This window comes from Phyllopteryx taeniolatus, chromosome 3 (assembly GCF_024500385.1).
Source record: "Phyllopteryx taeniolatus isolate TA_2022b chromosome 3, UOR_Ptae_1.2, whole genome shotgun sequence".
NCBI classification, from domain to species: domain Eukaryota; kingdom Metazoa; phylum Chordata; class Actinopteri; order Syngnathiformes; family Syngnathidae; genus Phyllopteryx; species Phyllopteryx taeniolatus.
Genome location: NC_084504.1, coordinates 24,256,434 through 24,282,453, shown reverse-complemented (window position 1 = coordinate 24,282,453; position 26,020 = coordinate 24,256,434). Strand labels below are relative to the sequence as shown.

The 26,020-nt window shown below is 41.2% G+C and overlaps 1 protein-coding gene and 1 long non-coding RNA gene across 3 annotated transcripts in view; both read left to right on the top strand.

Moving 5' to 3' along the window:
• Positions 1 to 4,944, top strand: part of ipo11 (importin 11) — a 110,677-nt gene extending 105,733 nt beyond the window's left edge. Inside the window, exon 30 of the mRNA XM_061767816.1 lies at positions 3,400 to 4,944. Coding sequence (XP_061623800.1) covers positions 3,400 to 3,564 — 165 coding nt within the window. The 3' untranslated portion in view covers positions 3,565 to 4,944. The remainder of the gene's footprint in view (positions 1 to 3,399) is intronic.
• A 4,683-nt stretch (positions 4,945 to 9,627) lies between these two features.
• LOC133475881 (uncharacterized) lies at positions 9,628 to 24,211 on the top strand. Of its 2 annotated transcripts, XR_009787969.1 has the most exons (4): positions 9,628 to 9,714; positions 20,989 to 21,118; positions 21,829 to 21,899; positions 22,015 to 24,211. It is a non-coding gene; the product is annotated as an uncharacterized LOC133475881 (long non-coding RNA). The 2 variants fall into 2 exon arrangements; XR_009787968.1 differs by lacking the exon at positions 21,829 to 21,899 and having other exon boundaries at positions 22,186 to 24,211.
• Positions 24,212 to 26,020: the final 1,809 nt, after the last annotated feature.

The window sequence follows — 26,020 nt, the reverse complement described above, 5'->3', positions numbered from 1 at the left end:
GATTAATCATCTTCAAACACGTGTTTCAAAATAAGAATGCGCTACTTGGCTGTCACCAGCAGAGGCACCTTTGATTTCGCTCGGACAAGCGAAGTCTGAAAAAGAACCGCATGATGCCAACTATGGGTAGTTCCACAAAGACATCCACTATGGCACAAGTTCTCTGGGTAGAATTAATCAGCTCAACACTGGCATCATACATTAATTTAGATCAATATGTCCCATATATATATATATATATATATATATATATATATATATATATATACATATTCCATCAAGGTTATTCAGTCAAATTCTCATCCCAAGGAAATACTGAAATAGGGGGTTTAGTAGCTCATTAATTCAAACAGTTTTACAGAATAGAAAACGTTTTTTTTTTTTTAATTGTCATTTATGCAAGAGTAAATGTCATCCACATAGATTAAATGTTTAGAGGGCTTGTCATAATTTTAACACAAAACGGTTCCTGACATTTTAGTTACAAAACTCTCATCAAGTTATCTCTGTCAGCAAGCTTTCACACATCAAAGTACACACCAGTCAGTTAGTAAATTATGCTGGTTATATTCTTTTCTCATTAAAACACTCCATCAGCTACTCTTCAGGAGTTTGATTGCTCTGTAATGGCAACGAACTAATGAGTAGTACAAGTGTCATGATTGGCGAGGGACCAAGATTTGCCATTTACAATACTGTTGCTCTCCAAGGGCTCCAAATTATTCTTTGCATGCCCTTTCCCCCTCTGTTTATGGACGTCTGCGACTGCAACATTGGCTGATTAGGTGATTAAACAGAGCCATTCTCTGTGTATGGCTCTTTACTCTGACCTGGTTTCAAGTGGTAGGCTGATGAAGAAACATCATCATAATTAGTTCAGGGGGGAAAAAACAGACTCAGTCATAGAGCAGTACACAAATATTAGTGAAATCTACAGTGGGACCTCCAAAGTCGAGGACCCCCGAAGTGGTGCAGTTGGAATTTTAGCCAAAATCTTCTTCCTCAAAATTCACTGTCAGCAAATCTTGTGAAGCTTTAAGCTCACTGAACATCAAAACGATGAACTCCACCAGATTTGCTTTTTCGTCTGCCTTTTTGACAGACGGACATACACACTTTAAATGGTAAATGGAATGCACTTGCTTAGTGCTCTATCTACACCATACTACATAGTTAGAGTCGTCAATTAACCTAACGTGCATGTTTTTGAATGTGGGAGGAAACCGGGCACCCAGAGAAAGCCTTCTCAAGCACAGGGAAAATTTCCAAATCCCACACAGGAAAGCCAGAGAACGTATACGACCCCACAACCTGTGAACTGTTAGGTAGATGTGCTAACTAGTCGTCCACTGTGTCGCCACCACAAATTATGATCCCCAAAAAGTTTCATATAATTTCAAACTCATCTAAAAACATTCAAAAAATATATGGTTGACACATTATTTGATTTTGAAAAGAATGCACATTGTTCACCTTTTTTAACGCACAAAAAATAATCTGAGCTATTATTCATATTTCAAAACTTGTTTACTTTTTTCCTTGCTTTTATCCATGCTACTTTCATCGTAACTGGCAGCTGCTGAATATACGGAAACAATATTTTCTAGCTCGAGTTTTGTGGTGGAAATCTAAAGTGGAAATTTAAATTCATCTGTTGTTTTGTTCTTCACAGTTTGTGAGTGTGAAATGCTGTAAGGTTGTTGTTCAATGTCTTTTTTTATCCGTAGCAGAAATTAATAGGATGAATAATAATTTCTGTGGCTAGCCAGAGAACTGGTTGGAAATCTGGTTTAGACCTGCTCCTGTCACAAACTTTGTGCATTTAGGAATTGTCACTGCTGCTACTGTCGCTGTCGCTGTGCAAAATGGAAATGTACTACATTGTTGTCTTTTGTTTGATGTGTCCCTGAACTGTACCTCTTAATGGATGTTATGTCAGTTTTTTTTTTTTTTTTTGTTTTTGTTTTTGCTTTGAGGGGATCGGTTTTCCTCTACCGTGGGAATCTGCAAAAACCACACCACATTGAACACATCAGTCAGAAATTGCCCATTTACTTCTGGGCGTGTGGCTACCATGATAGCGATACGTTTTATTGAAGATTAGACTTCGGACAGCAAGAAAACAGGAGTGGAGACTGTGGAATTTAATACCTAAGGCACAGGAAACAGCTAAGCGTAGGAATGACAAATCTACTTTTCTGACGAGTGACCAGCAGTGCGTTACGTCACCCATTTGACATTGGCTCGGTACACTTGTGGCTAGGTCCATCATTAGTGAGTAGAGCCGAGTCGAGTGGGTGCAGTGCAGTTAAAAATAACCTCATTGTGTTCATATTCTAAAAGAATGACTAATTGTCTGTGGTCAGACTGGCAGAGAAAACCCCTTGGCACATTAGTTAAGAGAGTCTCATGCTGAACCATTTCACAGCTCATCACTGTGAAATATGGCCGATGTGATGTTTGAACTGCTGATCGAAGCAACACTTCTAAGCAGGCGTGTCCAAACGTTTTCCTCCGAAGACCACATACAGAAAAATCGAAGACAGGGGCCACTTTGAAATTCTTTGACTTCTATTTATTAAGAACGCTAAACCCAATCAATCATGACCACATTTGAACTAACAGAGGCCTCAGTTCATACGCTGTACTGTATGTATGTGGATGATGGACAAACCTCCAAACACAAATACCCTCGTCTCTTCATTGCCAACTTCACATTAGGACTGCAGCTATTGAATATTTTTAGAATTGAGAATTATTAAACACACTTTAGAGGTATTATGTTAATCCACAGTTAATCCACATTACCTTCTAACTTGGGACAGGAGGCTACTGTATATTAGCTAACATCGGTACATTGCTCTGTGTTGCCAATTGTTGACTTTGCTATTGTGCTGTTTATTTTCCTTGATAAGTGTGACTTGATCCCAATTTTTGGACATTTTACTTTTTTTCATTTGTTTTATTTCTTTTACACTTTCCGTTACGGACTCATTCCTCCTGGCTCGCCGACATCGCGGCAATTTATTTCTACACGGAATGGTGCATGAGACTGCAGTAACATAAGTTTGTGTGGAAAAATGATCCCTGCGAAGCTTCGAGGCAAAGTTTTAGCTTCAAACTGTTTTTGTAATGAAATGATTCGAGTTATTCAAAGGGTAAGCTTCTGATAAGCGCCCCTTATTTGATTCAAGCAAGTGCTGCCTATTAGATGCTTATGTTGTGAGCTAACAATCTGTGCATCCAACACAACTCAATCCAGCTTTGCTTACCCAGTCACCACTGGCAATTTAATAATAAAATAGTGATCCGATTGCATTAGTATTCTTTGCATTTCAGCAAAGTAAAAAGTAAGCCTCACTATAGGATTAACTAAAGTTTTCTCGTATTGTATTGCAGTTAGCCCTGGAGGACCCAATCCACAGTGTTTCGCTCCAGCAGTTCGTCTACGAGAAACTGAAGGCGCAGCAGACCCTACTGGGGGACCAGGGTTTCAGCAGCCTCATGGAGACTGTGGACACGGAGGTCGTAAGGCAGCTCCAGGAGTTCCTGCAGGGCTTCTGAAACCACATCCACAGTCCTTTACCACTGTAGACGACACACCTTTGCCGTTTAATCCTCAACGCCTTCTTTCCTTTAGAGAGAAAAGACTCAACCCACAACGTATGGAGCGCTAATCCAAATCTTCCCAAACTCTGCCCATGCTAAGCCTTATCTATATTCAGAACTAGCTTTGTCCATTCCCCTGCTAAAACCTCACATCCCTCCTTTAACAAGCTAGATTACTTTATATCCCTTTTTTAATCAATAGATATTGGGTTTATGTATGTATTCACCATGATTTTCTAAAACATCACCTCACTCGAGCTTCCACTCAGCTTCTCAACTTGTATCTTCCGTTAGTGTGGTTTTGATGTGGAATGAGTGGTGGTGTACTCACCAAAAATCATTTGCGAGTGAGCGAGGGACTATTTAGTGGATTAATCTACATACTAGACCCGAAATGCGGATGGATGGAAGAACCTGAAACAGTGTTTACAAAATCTATTCTTCTTAGAAAAAAAAAAAAAAAGAATTGTAATTTTTGTATGTATGTAAAATATGGACAATCTGCATGACTATTCTTTTAGTTTTTATTTGTGTTGATTTTTTTCCCCCCTCCATGTTTTCAAATGATCAGAGGTCAAGTTAAACTACTGAGTGTTTTTTTTTTTTTTAGTTGTTTTTTTTTTTTTAAGCCATTGATTTGAATGCGGAACCACATTATGTACATATGTACTGCTGCTAATTGTGGGCGTGTCGGAGCACTTTAATAACCAAAAACTTTCTTCTCATCACTGCTACATTTTGTTCAACAGTGAATATCAGCAGGATGCCTTCACTTAAAAAAAAAAGAAAAATGCTTTTTGTCACCTACCTTATTATATGACTTTTATTTGACCATTTATAGTGACATAGTGATTTGATTTAGTGTTGGAACCAGTATTGAGTACATTTTAATTTTATTATTGCAGTATCAGTTTAACAAGTCTTTAAATGATTTTTGAGCTCCAAATTGTAGTTCAGGAGGGAATTTAAACTTTTTTGTTAAGCTTTATAATTCAAATAGGTAATGAGAGAATATATTATTGCATCATACTAGTTTTAGTTTTACACAGGAGGGAGGTAAACATGCAGCCAGCTCCGAGTAGAAGTCAGCCTCACGGCCTTATGCTTGAAACAGTACACTCTTGTTACTTAGAATGTGTTTCTTAAATCCGTTAACACTAGAGGATCTTTCTGCTTGTATTCTGTTCATATGACAACTCTGCAACACACAGTGGATGTTTTCTTTTGGATTTTGATTGTTTCGATGGAGACAGGGGGCGCGAAACAACAACATGAAAGAAATTGTTCTTTATTACCCCCTTAAACTTTCAATAAAATGTAGTTATCAGCCCAAAAGTTAAACATCTCCATGATTTCAAGAAGAAGGAATATGTGTTTACTGTGATTTGATCATCCAACTGCTTCACTAAGTAACTAAAGATTCATGTTGCTTTTCTTTCCCCGCTGGTAGCACTGAACAATGAAATTCTTACTTTGCTAATCTCCCTCCACTTCTACAAAGATTATAAAATATTTTAGTACTGAGGCATTGCACAGTGCAAACCAGTGATGGGCAACCCAAATGAGGGAGGGGGCCGCAATTTTTCATCAGCGCTACCAGGGGGCCAGATAAACATTTCCAAACCAAATGGCAAACAAATGCCATTTTAAATATGGTCAAAATATGCGCATGTCTGTTTTTATTGAACCCATGTATATTTCGTGCTCAAATGCATTTATAAAAGATCCACTTTTCAACAACAAAGGGTTAGAAGCAATTTTAGATAACCACATAGTGTGATTATTTTGGTTTTTTAATTATTATTTCTTTGGGGGCCAGTGCAAAAGCCTCTCACATACAAATGACCATTCATAGATGCCACAAAACTGCTGTCTGAAAAACAAACCAATATTACGTGCAAAACTCCATTTGTGGATTTTTTTCACACAAATCCAGCACAAAGTTGCAGAGGCGCGTTACTCCAAAGGTAGGCAGCTTTTCAGCCAGCCTGTTTGGCATGACCATGTTAAATGCTGAGCTGTAGTCAATAAACAGTATTCAATTAGAAGTCCTATTTTTCAAGGTGTGTGAAGGCTGACAACAAGCAAGCTGGAGGAGGTCCAGTGTTTCCAGGACTGTTTTCTGAAAGCACTTCATCACTACTGAGGTGAGTACAATGGGACTGTAGTCATTTAGACAGCTTACTGACTTTTTCGTGGGAGGGGCGCTACAGTGGTGGTGGCCTGCTGCTTTTCGGGGGTTAGTCTTCCGCAGAACTTGGCACACCTCAACTTTCACACCTGTCGTTGCACTGCAAAAGAACCTTACACGCAAGCTCTGTCTCGCCTCCGTTACGACTAAGGTTCCCGAGTCGGCTTTGACAACCCATTCAGTGTCAGTATTTTTATTTAACAGTGACACGTGGAAAAGGCCGGAAAATGCTTGCTTTTAGTGTTTGGTAATCATAATGGATTATTTAATTTATACATCTTTGGTACTAGATCTCATTTAGATTGTGCAGGTTAATCTAATGTTGTGGCCAGTGGGTGTGTGTTGCAGGGGTTCCTTTCAATGTGACGCTTTAGACCAGTGCTCCTCAAATGGGGCCAACTGTAGCTTGGGGGTATGGAAAATAATTTGCACTAAATTATGGGGACCAGTGCACCAATAAAATATAATGAACCAATGATGCATCTACCTCAGCTTTAGGCCAATTAAAAGCTCTAATATGATTGTGACATATATTATTGTTATCCCTGCATGAACACAATTTGAGAGGGAGGAGGCATAGGGGAAAAAAAGGTGTATTATTACAGGAGTATTTGTTTTTTTTTTCACAAATAAAACGAAAAAGAAGTGGTTCTTCCCCCCCTAGACTCCCAATATTAATGATGTTTGCATTGTACCAACAGCATTGCCCATTAGATTTGAAACTAAGAAAAGGTATTGTCCTTTTCAGCAAGAGTACTGTTTACTTCTCCTCACCTCGGGCAGCTGCTATTGGCCCAGCCGCCACCAATTTGTCTTGGGAGAGCCGATGTACTCCCGGACGCTGGCCTCTTAAGTGATTTATGGAGTGCGAAGAGACTTTTTAAGGAATTCCACTCACACCTTTGTAGCCAGCACTTTGAATTCCACAGAGTCGCTAATTTCTCTTGCGCTGTACTCGGACCACAGTCGCTGTACTCCTTGGAAGAGCCACAGGTATGTAGAACTTTACTAGCCTTTTTTTATTTATTTTTTTACAGTGGTCTGTATGACTTGTAAAATTTAACTAATGGGGCACAGCAGGTGTACATGAATATGCCAAACCAGTAATATTTTACGACATCCTTTTTGGTACTCTAGATAAGTCATCCACCATTAACTAGAATTTAGCCTGCTAAGTACTAATAGTTTGACATATTCAACTTGTGGTTGAAATTTAAGGATGAGGGTTTTTTTTTTTTTTTGTTTGTTTGTTTTTTAATACAACTTTCTCTCCTCCAACTCGGAACTTGAAATTGATATTTAAATAATCCCGTCATTATACTGTTCACTTGTTGGCATCATAAGACTAAGACGACACTTAACAATTGATCAGATTAATCAGGCTGATTATGGCGCATCAACGATACATCAACATTATGTATCAACTTTTTTTCTGCACGGAGATTCTGTCGCGCTGTTCCTTTTTTTTTTTAAATATTATTATTTATTTTATTTTTTTTTTTACTTTATTTTTTTTTCTTTGTCCTGCTCGGCTGTTAGGTCAAGCAGAATGGAAAATCTGTATCCATTTTATGCCGGAACAGTTTTACTGTCTCACAGTGGAGTTTTTAAGCTTCCGCTGTGGTATTATAATTGAGGTTTATTGAGAATCAGACTTGATCAGTCGAACAGAACAAAGTTTCTAGAAGGGAGAGAGTAACAAAGAGAAAAGACAAAGCACTAATTGTAAACAGGATGAGAGAACAGCTACAACAACGAAACACGTTTTGCATGGGGCTGTAGTGCTACACCCTGTGAGGGAAGGACAGGAGAAGCAGCATGCGGGACAAGGGTCGTGAACCCGACTGTACAACTGAAGTGTGGTGGCATTAATTATGTGAATTATAAAAGTCTACAGGACGAGAGTATAAGTGAGGGGATTCATTTGCACATTCATGAGTTATTTGTTGCAGTAAGTGCGTGACCCCACACCCAGTGAAAGAGTCCTAGGGGTGTGTGTCTGCGGATACATGCAAGTGAATTGATACCGTTTTACAGGCACAGAAGTGTCCCGTAATTGCTGTGGCCGCACCGCGGCTGCTGAGGACCCCACCCAATTAATCGAGGGGCGGGATCAGGCCCAGGGGTCCACCCGAGAGCACCAAGCCCCGCCTCTTAAAGGCACATAACTATGACACAAACAGTACAATACGTACAGTATTTTCCATACATTTTATGCTTGCAGTTTTATTGTGTTCAAATATGTTTAAAATGTTTGTTTTAATATGTTTAACTGTGTTTAATGCATGTACGAAAACAAGTTAGCCTGAATTAGCATTCAGTTCCGCGATGAAATTGAAGATAATTCACTTTCTAGACCATATTAATAGCCTTCACATTTGCCGATTGATTCTGTGTCACTCACACACGAGCAATCATTTCAACCCAACGTGAACGAATAAGGTCGAGAAGCAGCTGGCCCTGTTGTTGCGCCCAACCGGGCTTTTGCGCTATCGAGCCACTGTAGTTGACAACACTCTGCGGACCACGTTGATATCGATGCTATCCGTCAACGGCCTGTGAGCATGTTTGAGCTTTGCTGCAATGTTCCCACAGAAGAAAACCTTTTAAGTGGCCTTGGCATTCAGTATTTGAAATCATTAACACTATGTGCTTGGCACAATTATTGAATGGTGCACGCCAAACCAGGCAGTGGTTTGTTGTGTAATATGCAATTGTCAGTGCTATTGACTGGAAAATATCTTTTGAAAGTGACCTTTGAGACAATTGCCTGTCACTGTGACAACTTGATGCACGACTGGATACAAAATATTTCATGAAGCCTTGTATTACTGTTGTGAAGATGAGAAAAATGTCAAAGTCTTGAAGAGTGGCAAAAAACAAAGCTTTGGTATGTCACGTCTACTTTTCCTCAGCTTATTTTGTTCTATCTGCTGGCAAAAACAAACAACTAGGTACAAAACAAATGAAAGAGGAGGGTACTTTCTCCTTATGTCCTATGGTATTACTGTGCAGCTTTTCTTCAAGTAGCTCTAATCCAGTGTTTCCTAATCTTTATTGAACCTTGGCATGGTTTACATTTGAAAAAAAATCTCACTGCACACCACCAAATGAAGCCATCTCAAAAGGCTTACGTACAATACTGAAATAATGACGATCTCGTCTCAGGTTACTCACAAACACTTACGGTGTCAAAGCTGATCTTATTTAGTTGAACACAAAGCTATTTTTCTGTTGTATGAATGGCAAACAGGTGGAGACATAGATTAATCGTAACTTCTGCTATCTGGTGGAAGAGGGTTTAATTGTTCTGCCCGTCAACTTAAGTCATTGGTATAGATAGATTAACAAAGATACATTATATATATAGTCAAAAATAATTATTTTTGGACCGATGCATTGGAATTAGATCATCGCAGTTGTCAGGCATCACTGCTCTAATTGACATCCTGGGCCAATTGGTCGCTGAAGAAAAAGAAATGTCTCCATCAAATAGACACTTTGATCTGATCAGGAAAAAAACGAAACAAAAAAACGGGTAGTAACCGCATTTATCTGGGTTCATCGACGCTACTGTTAACTGCTGAGCCCATTTGAACCTTGTTGCTAACCAAAACATCAGCACATAGTTTCAGATGAGATTGATGAGTGGATTTATAGATAATTTAGGCAACAGAAATAATCTGCTTGCACAAGTGTGCACACCCTCTTACAACAGGGGCTGTGGCTGTGTGAACCAATCACATTCAAACTCATGTTGAGCGGGAGTCAGCGCACACCTGCCACCATTTAAAGAGCCTCTGATTAACCCCAAATCATCAGTTTGACTCATGAAGTAGGCTTTTCCTGACATTTTTCTTTCAAGCAGAAGCCTGATGATGATCTTACCTCATGTGGACATGATTAGCAATCCAGTAAGCTGTCTTGACATCTCTGCAATGTTGTGCGAGTCCATGGTCATATTCCACCTAGTCTATTTCAGGTTTTGTCCTTTTTTTAATTGATCACTGTAATTGTCATTTTATTTAGTTTTGAACTCCAGTTTCACTGGACATGAATTTTTTTTTTTTAGTATTATACCTACCCCTCACTAATAGCTAGATGCTTCCCCCAAACCCTCCAATGTGCAGTTGAGTAAATAAACTGCTATTAGTGGAAATCCTTGGAGTATTGTAGGTTTAAGCTATTCAGTCAGACAAATGTTTGTTTTATATAATAACTATGCACTGAGCACAACTTCTTAATGAGAACCTACTGTACATGCTCTCGTGGTGAGTAATAGAATGCTTGGCAGCACAGCTGTATCTAAAGCTATTGATACTATTGATAATGCTACGTTGTCCACTGTATAAGCCATTTGTGGTTTTATACCTTTTTCATCTTCGTTTCAAATTGAATTACCTTGTTTGTGCTTTGGTCACCAGGAGAAATGTCGCTTCATTTTTTTTTTTTTTTGGGGGGGGGGGGGTTTGGTCCCAGTTTGGAAGTGGTACACACCAATGAGCACTTTTACATGACTTTCAGTGTAACAAGAAAATTAGTTATTGAGCAAGTAGTCAGTCTTCATTAGACTGGTCTTCACGCTATTGGCTACCATGCTGTGGATGGAAACTGTTTATGTTAAAGAACTCCAGATAGTAGGATGAGTAAGTATTGAGGTTGCTGAATTGATATTTTCATTTCTGATTTAAATCATGTTCTCCGGATTACCCGACATCCGCCAAAAGTGAAACAGTACTTGACTTCCTTATCGTTGTTCATGGTCATTCAAATTGTTTTAGTAAGTAGTAATCTATTGCCCGTATTGCACTTTTTTCCCCATTTGACCCTTATATTTCTGGATTTCTCCTACTTAAACAATCAAATGATAGAAAATAGTTTTCTCCGGGCACTCCGGTTTCCTCTCGCATCCCAAAAACATGCATGAATTGGAGACTCTAAATTGTCCGCAGGCGTGAATGTGAGTGCGAATGGTTGTTTGTTTGTATGTGCCCTGCGATTGGCTGGCAACCAGTTCAGGGTGTAGCTGGGATAGGCTCCAGCACGCCCGCGACCCGTGAGGAGAAGCGGCTCAGAAAATGGATGGATGGATAGATCGAAATAGAAATAGAAAATAGAGGCAAGACAGATCATGTCGCTCTTATTATTGCTGTACTGTGGTACCTCGACTTACGAGTACCCAACTTACGAGTTTTTTTTTACATACAAGCCATCGCTCAGCCGATTTTTTTTTTTTTTTTTTTTTTTTTTTTTTTTTTCTTGAGTTGCAAGCAAAAATATAGTTATGATCGCTAGTTGCTGGTAGTGAACTTCATGACAAGCAGCACTTTGGCAAGGCGTGAATAGTTCTTCACAAGATAACTTTTATTAGTTCTGTGAAGCACATTATATAAATACACTGTATAAATATTTTATATATATTTGTGTGTGTGTGTTTGTAAAGTAGATTCTTGATTTAACGGACTAATTGGGGTTGTCTGTTAAATCCCATTGTCTGTTAAATAAAAGCACTTTTTTTCATGGCCTAAAAACACCAGTACAGAACAATATTATGATGTACTTTTTTTCATGGCTTAAAAGCACCAATTACAGTACAACAATTTTGTAAATAGTTATTAAAAAGCTTTAACATGTTTTAAAAGTTTTAAAGTTTATCAAATTTACCCCGCTGGTGCATGGGAGGGATGATTTTGTATTCCAACAAAACAGCATTTCTGTCCGTTAAATCCGAAGTCTGGTAAATCTGGTCCATTAAGTCAAGGTCCCGCTGGGATTCCACTACATTTACTGATCTTTTTTTTTTATTGTTCTATTATTTTCTGTTCAGTGTGTCCTTAATTTTCCTTCACAGCACTGACATTAGTGAATGTAAAGCCATTTCAGTATAGTGGCACATTAAAAAAAATAAAAAGCATCTTGAGATTAAGAGTGAATGTTTGGACACCCTGTGAAGAAGCAACCATCGGATGACTCTATACACGAGCACAAGCATAAATGGAAGCCAGGCTGCATCTTTACTTTCTTAGTTGAGACCCAAACAACTTCATGTCACAGAAGAAATGAACCCATCTGAGCAGAATGTTTTTCCAATCTTCTTTTCCTGTGCGAATGTGAATTATGATATCTTATGCTCAGAAGAGGTCTGTTGCTCCTATTGCTTTTTTTTTTGGTTAAAGATTCAAGGTTGTGTATGTGTATGTGGGGGGAAATAATCCCTGTAGGCTGTGAAATCAGGCCAGTCTGTCTGGCACAAACAAACAAAACGTGTGCTGAAAGTCACATATATCACAAAACCAACTCACTTTGAGCTATCAGTAGATTCTTACTGACGAAGTAGTACCTGGGTTTTCCTCAGTTTCTTGTTCCACAAACAGAAGCAGCAGGTGTCAGTGTTATCAGCTGCCCCCTGACAAAATTCCGTAAATCTCTCCTAATCCTTCCCGCACCCCGAAAAGGAAAAAGAATCATTGATAACGCACAAAAGACGACAGATAAGACTCGCATCTAAAAGCAACAAAAAAAACATCCTCAACATCCTCTTATCAGCGGCTTTCTAAATCTAAAACGTCCTCTTATCAGTTGTTCAGCTTTTAAAGCACTCAGGCCAATGCGAATAAAGAAGAATGTGGGCTCAACTGGCAGAGGGCAACGAACGTGAAGGACAGTGAAGCACTGACTCTGCTTTTTTAGGGCACACTCTCTTTATTTAAACCTAATTAAAGCTGTTATAGCAGTTAAATACTTTACTCAGATACATACTGTCTGTCTTCAAAAACTGGCTTCCGCACAAAAGCTTCAATTAGCCCCAATTTGGTGTCAGCATTTCATATTTTTCAGAGCAGTCGTTCTCAAACTTGGGCCCCCACATTTCCACAAGCCGTAGTTTAGTTGTCTGCAAAATAATTTCATTTCGTATCACGTAAAAGAATGCGTATCTACGTATGGGAAACAGTGCAAACATAAAACAAACAAAGTATAAACCCAATTACCCTATGTTAGCTTGGGGTCAAATAAAAGCGGTGATATGATTGTGACAAACTATCACTTCAATTTCACATCCATGCATGAATAAAATCGGGGGGTTGGACAAAAAGTGTATTATTATACGAATAAAGTCCCATTTTTACCAGAACAAAAGGCTTATTTTTGAGGGGATATAGTATAGTTCCATTTTTTTATTTATGTATTTATTTGTTTTTGTTTAGAGAATAAAGGAGTCTTTTCCACAATTAAAGATGTAATATTACGAGAATAAAGATGTCCATCCATCCATTTTCTACCGCTTATCCGAGGTCGGGTCGCGGGGGTAGTAGCTTTAGCAGGGACGCCCAGACTTCCCTCTTCCCAGCCAATTCATCCAGCTCTTCCAGGGAGATCCAGAGGCGTTCCCAGGCCAGCCGAAAGACGTAGTCTCTCCAGCGTGTCCTGGGTCGTCCCCGGGGTCTCCTCCCGGTGGGACGTGCCCGGAACACCTCACTGGGTAGGCGCCCGGGAGGCATCCGAATCAGATGCCCCAGCCACCTCATCTGGCTCCTCTCGATGGGGAGGAGCAGCGGCTCTACTCTGAGATCCTCCCGGATGACCGAGCTTCTCACCCTATCTCTAAGGGAGAGCTCGGACACCCTGCGGAGGAAACTCATTTCCGCCGCTTGTGTCCGGGATCTTGTTCTTTCGGTCACGACCCACAGTTCGTGACCATAGGTGAGAGTAGGAACGTAGGTCGACCGGTAAATCGAGAGCTTCGCCTTTCGGCTTAGCTCCTTCTTTACCACAACAGACCAATACAAAGTCCGCATCACTGCAGACGCTGCACCAATCCGCCTGTCGATCTCCTGTTCCATTCTTCCCTCATTCGTGAACAAGACCCCAAGATACTTGAACTCCTCCACTTGGGGCAGGATCTCATCCCCGACCGGAGGGGGCACGCCTCCCTTTTTTCCGACAAAGGACCATGTTCTCAGATTTGGAGGTGCTGATTCTCATTCCAGCCGCTTCACACTCGGCTGCAAACTCCTCCAGTGAGAGTTGGAGATCACGGCCTGATGAAGCCAACAGAACCACATCATCTGCAAAAAGCAGAGATGCTATACTGAGGCGACCAAACCGGCCCCCCTCTATGCCTCGGCTGCGCCTTGAAATTATGTCCTAAAAGTTATGAACAGAATCGGTGACAAAGGGCAGCCTTGGTGGAGTCCAACCCTCACCGGGAACGAGTCCGACGTACTGCCGGATATGCGGACCAAACTCTGACTCCAGTCGTACAGTGACCGAACAGCCCGTATCAGGGGGTTTGGTACCCCATACTCCCGAAGCACCCCTCACAGGACTCTCCGAGGGACACGGTCGAACGCCTTCTCCAAGTCCACAAAACGCATGTAGACTGGTTGGGCGAACTCCCATGCACCCTTGAGGACCCTGCCAAGGGTGTAGAGCTGGTCCACTGTTCCACGGCCAGGACGAAAACCACACTGCTCCTCCTGAATCTGAGATTTGACTTCCCGACGGGCCCTCCTCTCCAGCACCCCTGAATAGACCTTACTAGGGAGGCTGAGGAGTGTGATCCCCCTGTAGTTGGAACACACCCTGCGGTCCCCTTTCTTAAAAAGGGGGAACCACCACCCGAGTCTGCCAATCCAGAGGCACTGTCCCCGACCTTACCAGGGAGGCTGAGCGAATCTCATCCACCCCCGGGGCCTTGCCACCGAGGAGCTTTTTAACCACCTCGGTGACCTCAACCCCAGAGATAGGAGAGCCCGCCTCAGAGACCCGAGACTCTGCTTCCTCATGGGAAGGCGTTTCGGTGCAATTGAGGAGGTTTTCGAAGTATTCTCCCCACCGACTCACAACGTCCCGAGACGAGGTCAGCAGCGCCCCATCCCCACTATACACAGTGTTGGTGGTGCACTGCTTCCCCCTCCTGAGACGCCGGATGGTGGACCAGAATTTCCTCCAAGCCGTCCGGAAGTCTTTCTCCATGGCCTCACCGAACTCCTCCCATACCCGAGTTTTTGCTTCAGCGACCACCAAAGCTGCATTCCGCTTGGCCAGCCGGTACTCATCAGCTGTCTCAGGAGTCCCACAGGCCAAAAAGGCCCGATAGGACTCCTTCTTCAGCTTGACCGCATCCCTCACCGTTGGTAGAGAATAAAGATGTATTTTTTCAGATTCACTTGTTAAAATTTGTACTTTTTCCCTTGTTAGACTTTATTTTGGTAATATACAAAAAAATGTCCTGACAAACTACGGCTTCGTTCTTGTCAAGATGGCGAAGATGTATAGTTTTAAAAGGGAAAAAGCAAACATTTTTTCAAGATTTTGCCACCTCTAATTTACAGTATTCAATGAACCCAACATGCATGCCTTTGCAATGTGGGAGGAAGTCTGATTAACCAGAGAAATCCCATGCAGACAAACTCCACACAAGAAGATTGAAGTCTACATTCGGATCCTCATTGCAGTTGTCTGTAAAGTTGCATTTTTTTCTCGTTTTTTGGGGGGAGCACAAAAAAAAAAAAAGAACACTTACTGTTTGATTGTCTCAACCGGCACAATTTTTGTAACCACAAGGTTGAAGCGTGAGATCCTATGTGATACCTTTTATCAGAAAAAGACAATATTCCTTGCCCATGTTTGTAGCTACCAGTGAATTTCCCTTGGGTCTCGCCTTATCTTCTAACCCTAACCAACAGACACGGGACTCGGGATCCATTGGATAAACACTAGAAAGATGGATCACAACTTTTTGGAAGATACGATTCAGAATTGTGTGTGTGGGAACAATAAGCTCACTTCCTGGCTTCTTTTTCCATTACAGTGGCCGATATGGATGACAAGTGCGCTTCATGAGCTGGTAATTGGCTCAATGGCATCCATTGAAATGAACTTGTTAAAAGGCTTGTTTGCTAAAGGTGGTCGTGATAATGACAGCGTCCGCCTCCTGAGATGTTCGGGTGAGCGTCACCCAAGCACAAAATCACCAAGGCACACATCGGTTATGGTCTGGATTGCGCCCAGTGATCTCCTCGCTCCCCTGGAGGCTGATTGATATCAGACATGCAGATATTTTCCCACCGGCTTTTGAGACAAATGTGGCAGACGGCAGCATGTCGTCCCCTTCAAGTGATCACTTGATTAGCCCTGGGAAAAATGGACAGTGATTTATTATTTTTTTTCCAACAGTATACAGCTCTGAAAAACTGATTGTTGAACTACCTTGGTCATATCTGGTGATATTCCCTTTAAAGAGGACACGGTATTGTGGAAAATTGGCTTTGGAATTGGTTGATTACGAATACTGTATGTGGGTCGATGGAGTGCCTACCCACCCATCGAGTGTGAAATTACACAACTAAGTACATTTTTTTTGTGAGCTGTATTAGCTAAAGATGAGATTGAAGCCCCCACCTTCACCCCAAAAAAAACAAAACAAAAAGAATGGAATGTGAATGTGAATGTGAATGGAATTGTTCCTGTTCTTCCTTAGTGCCTTGTGGCCCCTCAGAAACAAAATGAAAAATTCTGACAAAAACATGAACGATGGAGGTGGCTGAGTTGCAGTCAAGGGTGGGCGCGGCCACCCCGGGCCCCACTCCCCTGACTCCGCCCCTGACCTTGATAAAGACATGCTAACCACTAGGCCCGCTGTACTGCCTGATTATAAAATCTACCCATCCGTTCATCAATCCATTTCCTATACCACTTATCCTCATTGGGTTGCGGCTATTCTGTAGCCTATCCCATTTTACATTGAGCGATAAACTGGGTACACCTTGGACTGGTCGGCTGTCAATTTCAGGGCACACAAAGAAACTATTCACTCATGGCCAGTTTAGAGTCACGAATGAACCTAAAATGTTTGTTTTGGGAATGTGGGCGGAAGCTATAGTGCGCTGATAGGACCCATGCGAGCACAGCGCGAACACGCAAACCGCAGATTAAACTCAGAATCTCGGAACTTCGAGGCAGACATTCAAACCAGCTAGACCGCATTCTAATTGCGGTCTAATCGCCTCCGTTCAAAAATGGAAGTCTGATCACAGCCTTTTAATATTGCAGACAGCGTGATGATCTCCCAGTAAACAGCCCTCGAAAAGAGAAAAAAAGAAAATGTCAGAAGCCTCTCAACTCCTACGCCCCCGAGGTAGTTTTATTCTCTAAAGTGGAATTAATGTTTGCCCTGCAGGTGCGGACACCTTGCTGAAATAGCTGATTACTTCCCTCTTCAATTTAATGTGAGGATTTTCACGTCGGGGAAGGGATTTGATGAGCTCTCGTCAAACACTGATTTGATGTGTAAAATGTGATATATGCCCATGCTTCGTACTAAATTGGGAATGTGCGTCCCTGTCAGAACAATATTTGAACATACTGGATTTATGTAATGCTTCCTACAAAGACATTATCGTGCATGATGTTCCCTTCTCAAAGTTGCGTCTTGCGACCGAGCCTCATCGTTCTTCTTTTTTTTTTTTTTTTTTTTGACACCAGCTGAGAGTAATATATCAAGCGCCGTCACATGGTGCAGATGTGAGAAATTAGACCATTTCCGCTTTGAGCCAGCTAGGCAGGGTGATTGTGACTGAAAACTGGAGTCAGGCTGCTGATTCTCAAGCGGGTACAGAAGTCCAAATATGTCCCATTTTGTGCACTTATCACTTGTTTGCAAGTCGGACTTTTCCCGATCTTTATTTAGCCAAGGAACAATAATTTACATTGAAATACTGACATCTCAGTGACCTCACAAATATACTTACGCAATGTGAAATTTGGGCCCGTTTAGTAGAACACGAAGCTATCATTCTGTTGCGTGAATGGCAACAGGTGACTACACAGGTTAGTTGTACCTTCTGCCATCTAGTGGAAGACCGTTTCATTGTTTTGCCTGTCACTATATGTCACTAGCAGGGATATTGTACATTAGTAATAAATAAATAATATATTTTGGACCACTGTACTGGAAACTGGATAATTTCTCGTAGAGTTGCTGGGAATGTGATTCAAGCAACTGACGAAAACTTCGCCTTGTGGTATTAATTTTTCTTGCCATTCTTGGGGTGGAAACTCACAGTTTTGGGTTGGAATCTTGACTTTGAATGTTCGTCCTAATGCTTGTGCGGGCTTTCTGTGGGTACTTCGTTTTCCTCCCACACGCCGAATACATGAGCGTGAATGCTTGTTTGTCTACATGTGCCCTGTGATTGGCTGGCGACAGAAATGTCAAAGGCGTACCCCGCCTCTCACCCGGTCAGCTGGGATTGGCTCCAGCTCTGATGAGAACATTCACTTGACAAAATAGATGATTAAACGAAATACTTCCGAAATGATGTGGAACTGTCGTTACTTTGTGTTAATGAGCCGAGTGCAGACCACTTTGGACTGCGGAATGTTCTAAGCGGGTGAACGACAAAGTACGCGGGCAGGTCAAAATTGGGTAACAAAATTAGCTATGAAACTAAGGCCAATGTTTTATAATATAATTAGCGTTGTGAAAACGTCGATTCGCTTAATCTATTTTTAAAAGCTGAAAAATATTCCTCTATGTCATCTTAAACACTTAAATGTGCACATACAAAATACAACGATGACTGTGATCAATTTACATTTCTGAGGTGAAATCTGCCAAATGACTGTTGTTTGTTTATCTTTTTTACGAAACACTCAAAAATGTTCGTACACCCTCATCAGACTAGAGATAAGTGCTAATTTCAAGTTTTGTTCCTTCTTCACTTAGCTAGATTTCCTGCTGTACCATAAGTCATTTTCTTACCAATACCAATTACCGCATCATCGCTGTATGGTCTTGTTATTATCGTTGACAAAATAGATACTGTTATTCTGTTATTCCCTCCCCGAGGCTGAATTCCTTCTCCTGACATGGAAAGCATTTATTGGACAGGTGAAGCTCTGCCAATGGCTTGTATGTACACCGACAAGAACATTCTGTTCGTTAGTTTAGCCGCCAGCATCTTCAAAAGTGCACGAGGCTGCTCCTTCCTCAGAGAAGCTCTCTTGCTTTCGCTCCAAGAGGCCGCCGTCTTTTCTATATTTCATAGAAGACTTCATAGAAGAAGTCTGTCTTTTGATGGAGCTTAGGTTTATTTTTCAATCAATGCTGCAGCAGGCCTATAGACTAAACCCTTTGGGAGTTTCCCCTTGTTGCACTGTTAGCTCCTGTTCTGCTATTTCCATCTGTTTGAGTGTGTTACTCACAAGGCATCACGACTCTGTTACATTAGGATGCAATGCATCCATTACTGTCAATGCACCTTCTTCCTGGTACAATATTCCCTTTGTACATACATTGGAGAAAATAATTATTTGATCCACTAGCTGACTTTGCTCACTTAGAAATAAATTGTCTCCAATTTTTACATCGGCAACAGCCAGATTGTCAGTCAAAAATGTATTTAAAAAGCCACTATAAATGACCAAGTGCATCCGGTGGCCATTCGGCAATTGCCACTTCCTTATTCCTTGCCCCAACCCACGACGCGACAAACCGGACGGGATCCGCCTCCCCAGCGGCCAGTGTAACCACAAGGTGGCGCCTTGAGGTGATATTTGGAAAAATATGTCATGTTTATGACTGCCCCTGAATGGCACGACCAGACAAGCGCTGGCTTTAGAAAGAGGAAGTGATATGAAAAAAAATTCTGACCTTTTGCGGCTATTTTTCAAATGTAACTAAAATTGTAATGATGGAAATGTTCAAACGCAACTGTAATTTAAATACATATTTTGTCCCAGTATAACGCAATGCATTACAATGACATGCATTTTGTAATTAAATTACATAATCTAGTTATGAGTATTTAGTCACTCCCAAACATTGATTCAAGACACACCAATGTACTGCAGCGCATTGGTTGGGAATCACTGATCCTAACGACAGCTTGATATTTCTATGACCAAAAAATAAAAAATCAGCATTGCTATTAAAACGCAGTTTTACTTTTGTTGTTGTTGGATGTGTGGGAAATGTGCTACTAATGAGGGGCAGTTGTAAGATGGTGGGAGGTGAAATTAGAAATCATCATGCTTCCCTGGCGTGATAATAACATTTTATTTTTTATTTTTTTTCCTCACATTTTATAGTGGATAGAAAACACATACGGTCTAATTGGCAACCTTGATTCCTAGCAGTAAAGCTCCCCTGTTTGCTCAGCGTGTCTCCCTCAGCGGGAAGGAAGCACCATTACCGGTGGGCGGACGTTACTCTTTTCAAAACAATCCAGTTGACATTGACAACTTGGAGGTCAATACATGCAACCAATTCAGTATAGTAGTACACTAAAGTGAGTAAACATTCACATTTTTGGAAACATAGTTCATGAGAAGAACTGATCCTTTACTACAATGTGAAGTCGTCAGTGTACAGCTTGAATAAGAGTGTAAATTGACTGTCCCCTCAAAATAAATACAAAAGTGAGTACACCGCAAAGTGAAAACAACTTTTCCCTTCGGGTTCTACTCACTTTTGTAGCAATCAGTTTTTACATTCATGACTGTGTGGGACAGTAAATTTACACTCTTATACAGTACAAGCTGTACATTGACTACTTAACATTGTAGCTAAGTGTCATTTCTTCCGTGTCCCATGAGAATAAGAAAATATTTAGGAAATGTAAGGGGGTGTACTCACTTTTTGTGTATTTAGTTGACTTCCAAATTGTTTCTATCTATGTGTGAGTGTCTCTCTCTCTCTCTCTCTCTCTCTCACTCTACACTTTGTGCAAAAATGGTGGCACACAGGCCCAACCCCCCCCCCCCCCCCCCAAAAAAAAAAATGTCAGATGTGCAGAAGGGCTCCATTGATGTCCTCATCCATCATGCATTGAGGCCTTCCCTAAAAAAATGTTTGCAAAAATCTCCACGCTGAAGCTCCAGTGACCACCAAGGCTTTCCCTCAGAGTCCAATCTTGTGAGCTACCAACATCATACCGCAATCATACAAAATGAATACCTCTCTGACAGTGTCAATCCAAAATTCTCCATTCTGTAACCCCCTAAAGAATTTGGACAAGCTTACACTAACAACAAACAAGCAGACTGGAGTGCTTCTTCTTCTCTTTAAAAGAAACAAAATGTCACAACAACAGCGTGAATAATATTAAAGACACTGGCTATGAAATGTTAGTTCTCCTAGCATCTTACTGATCTCATGCACCTGTTGTTAATTGTGCTTGCAGTTTGCGGTGGACCGGGTCTTCCTCACACTCGAGAGGTTCTGGGTTTGAATCTCAGCTCTGACTTTCCTGTGTGGAGTTGCCATGTTCTCCCGGTGCTTGTGTGGGTTATCTAATTTCAAAATCATGCATGGTAGGTTTACTGAAGACTAAATGGTCCGTAGGTGTGAATTGTGAGTGTGAACGTTTGTTTGTCTATAGGTGCCCTGCGATTGGCTGGCGACCAGGGTGTTCCCCACATTTATAATTAAATGTAATCATTTACATGGGTACTTCTTAACAAAGAACGCCAAGCAATCACATACATAGCAACTCATACAAAGTGTTTATGCGCTACAAAAATGTCCCCGAGGGAAATAGCATGTCCTGTACGTATCTTTTTCCAAGCAACGCTGTCAGGCCGTCCCTTTGTCATTTTTTTCACATCAAAATCGCAAACTGCGTTGACCTTGAGTGAAGGAAAAAAAAATGACAACGTATTAGACATCATGCAGTGACTGATTGGTTCGATAAGTTGAAGCCCGGTGCAATTCCACTGTCATTTGTTGAAGTGCACACTATAACAGTTGTCATATTAATGGCAGGGAACTGCTGTATATTACACCAAATATCCCGTCACCTGTACAGCTGATCGATTCGTACTGCTTTGGCTTTTTTTTCTTTTCTCAGGCGGAAGGACAATTCTGATTCAAATCAAATCGAGAAGATATGATGAAGTTAAATATATACCGAATAATAAAACGGTCCAACAATACATGTGTAACGTCAGCAAATATTGTGAAGGGTACCATGAAGGCAAGGTGGATACTTGTATGTTTAGCTTTTTCTTTGGCTTTTTATGAGGCCGCCATGGAACGGGGTGACTGCGATGCCACGAATTTCCCAAGGAACCCTGCATTTTGAGGGTTAAAACGGTGAGTACTTTTACTTTATTTTTGTGGTATTTTTCCTGTGGTTAACTTTTTCTACACTTGTATGACAGTTAACAATGTTGAAATCCTACTTAACTGTAAATCCTTGCCTTTACAGCTTTTAAAGGCTTTGTGGACCTGGAAGAAATTAATTCATGCCACGTTATTTCCTGTGCGGAAAAACAACTTGGAAGCCGTCCAGCATCACAGAACAGATTATATTGGACTTTGGAACTTCTACTGTATTATTTTCATTTCACTTTTATTATGATTTCTGTTTATTTTCCAGGTGGCAATGCTCTCTTGAATATGGCAACGGTTGACAGTTGGAGAACTTTGCAGATAAACATGCTGACACTGGCCATCCGTCTGCCCCAGTCGAAGGAACCTCCTCCACTCATTAATTTTCTGCGACCCCATCCATCTGTGTCTCACAGGCAGAGATGCGCACACACACAATATACAGTACATTGAAAAACCTCAAGATCGAAGATCTTGACTCACTATCAATCTTCAATGATGAATCAGGCTCTCGCTTTCTATATGTTCTCTCTCTGTGTGTTGTATGTACAAAGTGTTCACAGCCTAGTCATGTAATATTTAGCAACTTTAATCCCCCAACAAAAATCAGTAGCTTCCCCACAGCGGATGTCCACAAATCCTCTTTATGATTCCATGTGTTTGTGCTGACAAAGTGACTCAAACATCACGCACACGTGACAAAAGACACCTGAACTATGTTTCGTCCATCCTCAATATAAATGCACTGGCATGGTGGAGTATTACTGCAGATCTTACTTTGTCATAATTGTTTCCTTCTGGGTCCCTTGGTGGTGTCCCACAGGGATCCCTCCTTGATCTGTTCATGTTTATAAATAGGATGTTGCCAAATAATGTTACCTGGATTCATAGTTCCGCTTGTACCAAAAAACACATTCAACCATGCATTATAGGATGTCCTCAAATAGTGACCGTCCCTCGAATAGATGTGATGCCCCAATTAGTCATTGGGTGAGTCAATGTAGACGCCTTCCTTCAATTGACAGCTCACTTTAACTATTAGGAATAAAACATGTAATAAGTGTAACTATCTCAGTTCATAGACACATTATTTACACACAGACGTTAAGAATGACTTGATTAACCTGAGGGCAGCATGGTGAATATATTGGTTAGCATGGCTGCCTTGCAGTTCTGACGTTCTGGGTTCAAATTTGAGTTTTCAAACCTTGTGCGTGCGGTTTTCGTTTGGATACTCCAGCTCCAGTTCCACATTCCAAAAACATGCACGTTAGGTTTATTTCGGAAAAACTGAGTGTGAATTTTCCCCTGAGATTGAAAGGCGACCGGTGCAGGGTATACCCTGCCTCTCGCCCAAAGTCAGAGGCTCCTGCTCACTCATGGTCCTAATGAGGTCAAGCGCTACAGACCATGTGTTGATGGATGATTAGCCCTTTGGAATTCTGTTGCTAACCAAAACAGCAGCACCTCACAAAGCACACTCAGATTAGTTTTAAGTGTGTGGTTTTATGGCATATTGTAAACTAATTCCCTGCACAGTATTAAATACGATCTTAGGATCAGAAGAAGCAATAAGAATTCTCGTTGACCAGAATTGCTCCACAATGTTATGGGCAGCCATGTTTATGTTACGCCCAGTCTCCCTTGATTCTTGATGTTTCTGTACATTTCACTTGACAAAAATTGTAATAATCCACTAACATTGTTTGCCATTTTTCTGAAAATGCATCCAAATAACAGCTTCCGCCACTAATAGATACTTCCCTGGAGTTGAGTAAATAAACAACCCTGGCCTCTATTTGTGGCAGCGGTGTAGCTTATCTTTACCTGTATCCATATTATATTATCCATCCATCCATTTTCTGAGCCGCTTCTCCTCACTAGGGTCGCGGGCGTGCTGGAGCCTATCCCAGTTATCATCGGGCAGGAGGCGGGGTTTTCCTCCCCAACCATGTGGGAGGAAACCGGAGTGCCCGGAGAAAACCCACGCAGGCACGGGGAGAACATGCAAACTCCACACAGGCGGGGCCGGGGATTGAACCCCGGTCCTCAGAACTGTGAGGCTGACGCTCTAACCATTCGCCCACCGTGCCGCCCCAAGTTATATTATAAATATAGGTGCATGTCTAAAATGTTCCCAGAGGTCTCGCCTGACAGACTGACGCACAGTGACGATGTGATGAAAATTGCTTTTGGCGCACCTGTGTGACCTGCCTCTATCAGAAAGTGATGGACACAACAACCCTGCACGGATTGTATGTCACTCAAATGCATGACTTTGAGCTTTACTGCAACTAAATTATGGGGGGGGGGGGATAAAAATAAAATCAATATATATATATATATATATATGCAGTAAAACCTGGGGAATTCATACGCTTGTGTGTTTTTTTTAATGGCAATGATTAGTTTACTTCATCTGGATGCTTGTTTTAGCAAAATTGGTGGTTTTCCTCAGATTTTAGTGTCTCCCAAACATCTGGGAAATCGATCAATATTTCATTAAAGATGGTAACTAAAATTCAATCATACAAACTAGGGTGAATGCACGAGTAATTGACACCCCACCGAAGGGGTTTTTAATTGGGTGTAGATGCCATAAGGTGGCGCCAAAGCATTTGAAAACGAGAGGATTTTAAAGCATCAACGCCATGCCTCTAGCTCGTCCACAATCATGAACTCATGTTACATAAATGACTGCGTTCAGTTGTTAAGTTGTTCAACACAAACAAACCACCTTCACTCGAGGCTAGTGAAGGTGGTATTAGCAAGAATACTAGCCTGAGTAACACGCTAGCACAAACTGACATGAGATCACACATTGGCAAATAAATATGTGCATTCAGGATATTAAGCTATTCAATTTACCTTTTGGCATTTACATGTTAGGGAATACAGGCAAACTGTAATGGCAGAATGGAGATATTAAGCTATAAGTAGCTACATTAGGAGCGAAGGAGCAATGCTTTCATTTTCACTTTTGACTCGGCGTGAGGTGCATTCAAGGACTGCAAAGTAACAAACAGTGCGTCTAAAAAAAAAAACCAATCAAATAAAACAAAAACAATGCCAAGATTCCACCAGATGTCGCTAAAGTAATACTTGAATTGCTTTTAGCCTAAGCACATAAACAGCGACTCGCCGAGATTCAGGCCGACGACAGGTTCTCCCAAAATTATGCCGTACGGCGAATATGCGGTGGTTCACTGTACTTACTTTCTGAGTATTCTTTCTCGCTCTCTCTCTCTCTCTCTCTCTCCATCCTCGTATATTCACATACATACAGTACATATACACTAGCCGGCTTTTCACCTACCCACTTTATTAAATATGAATATTATTTTAATGGTTTACTTGTCAGGGTCATTCACTTCCTGATTCAAATTTACACTTATGTGGTTAATTAACCGTCCCTGAAGTCTTCACTCACGAATCCCCTGTATTGCTTGTAAGTAAGATCAAGGGATTTTTCAATTAATGTTTTGAAAGTGTCATTTGTCAGCTATTAATGCAACTACTGTGTGTCAGCTGGTAATATATCATCCCACAGATCCCTCCCAGTTGGAGCAAAAATGTAAATTCATGCAAAACAATCCCAGCACTGTCAACACAATACAAGCCTAGTTTTGCATTACAGTGTTGTTTGCATTCAAATCGTGAAAGCACTCTGCGAGGTTTCATTGTCACTATGCCCTGCTGGACTTTTTATTAGCTTAGCGGAGACGACTGCACTATTCAGATGTTTTCTCACATATGGCTGGCAACCAGTTCAAGGTGTACCCCGCCTCCTGCCCGATGATAGCTGGGATAGGCTCCTGCACTCCCGCGACCCTTGTGATGAGAAGCGGCTCAGAGAATGGATGGATGGATCACTTATGCATGCATGCTTTCCTTTCAGGCTCCAAAAACAAATGACTTTCTTTCAGAAATGTATCTCAATTGCTGCTTATGTGGAACAGGTTGGCCTAAAAAAAAAAAAAAATAGGCCCACCTTAAAAAAAGGTATAATAATAATAACAATGTATGAAAAGTAAACATGCACCATAAGAGGAGTTTTGCTACTGTCTGAATATGCTGTAGTTCTGCAGTTCTACAAACTTTAC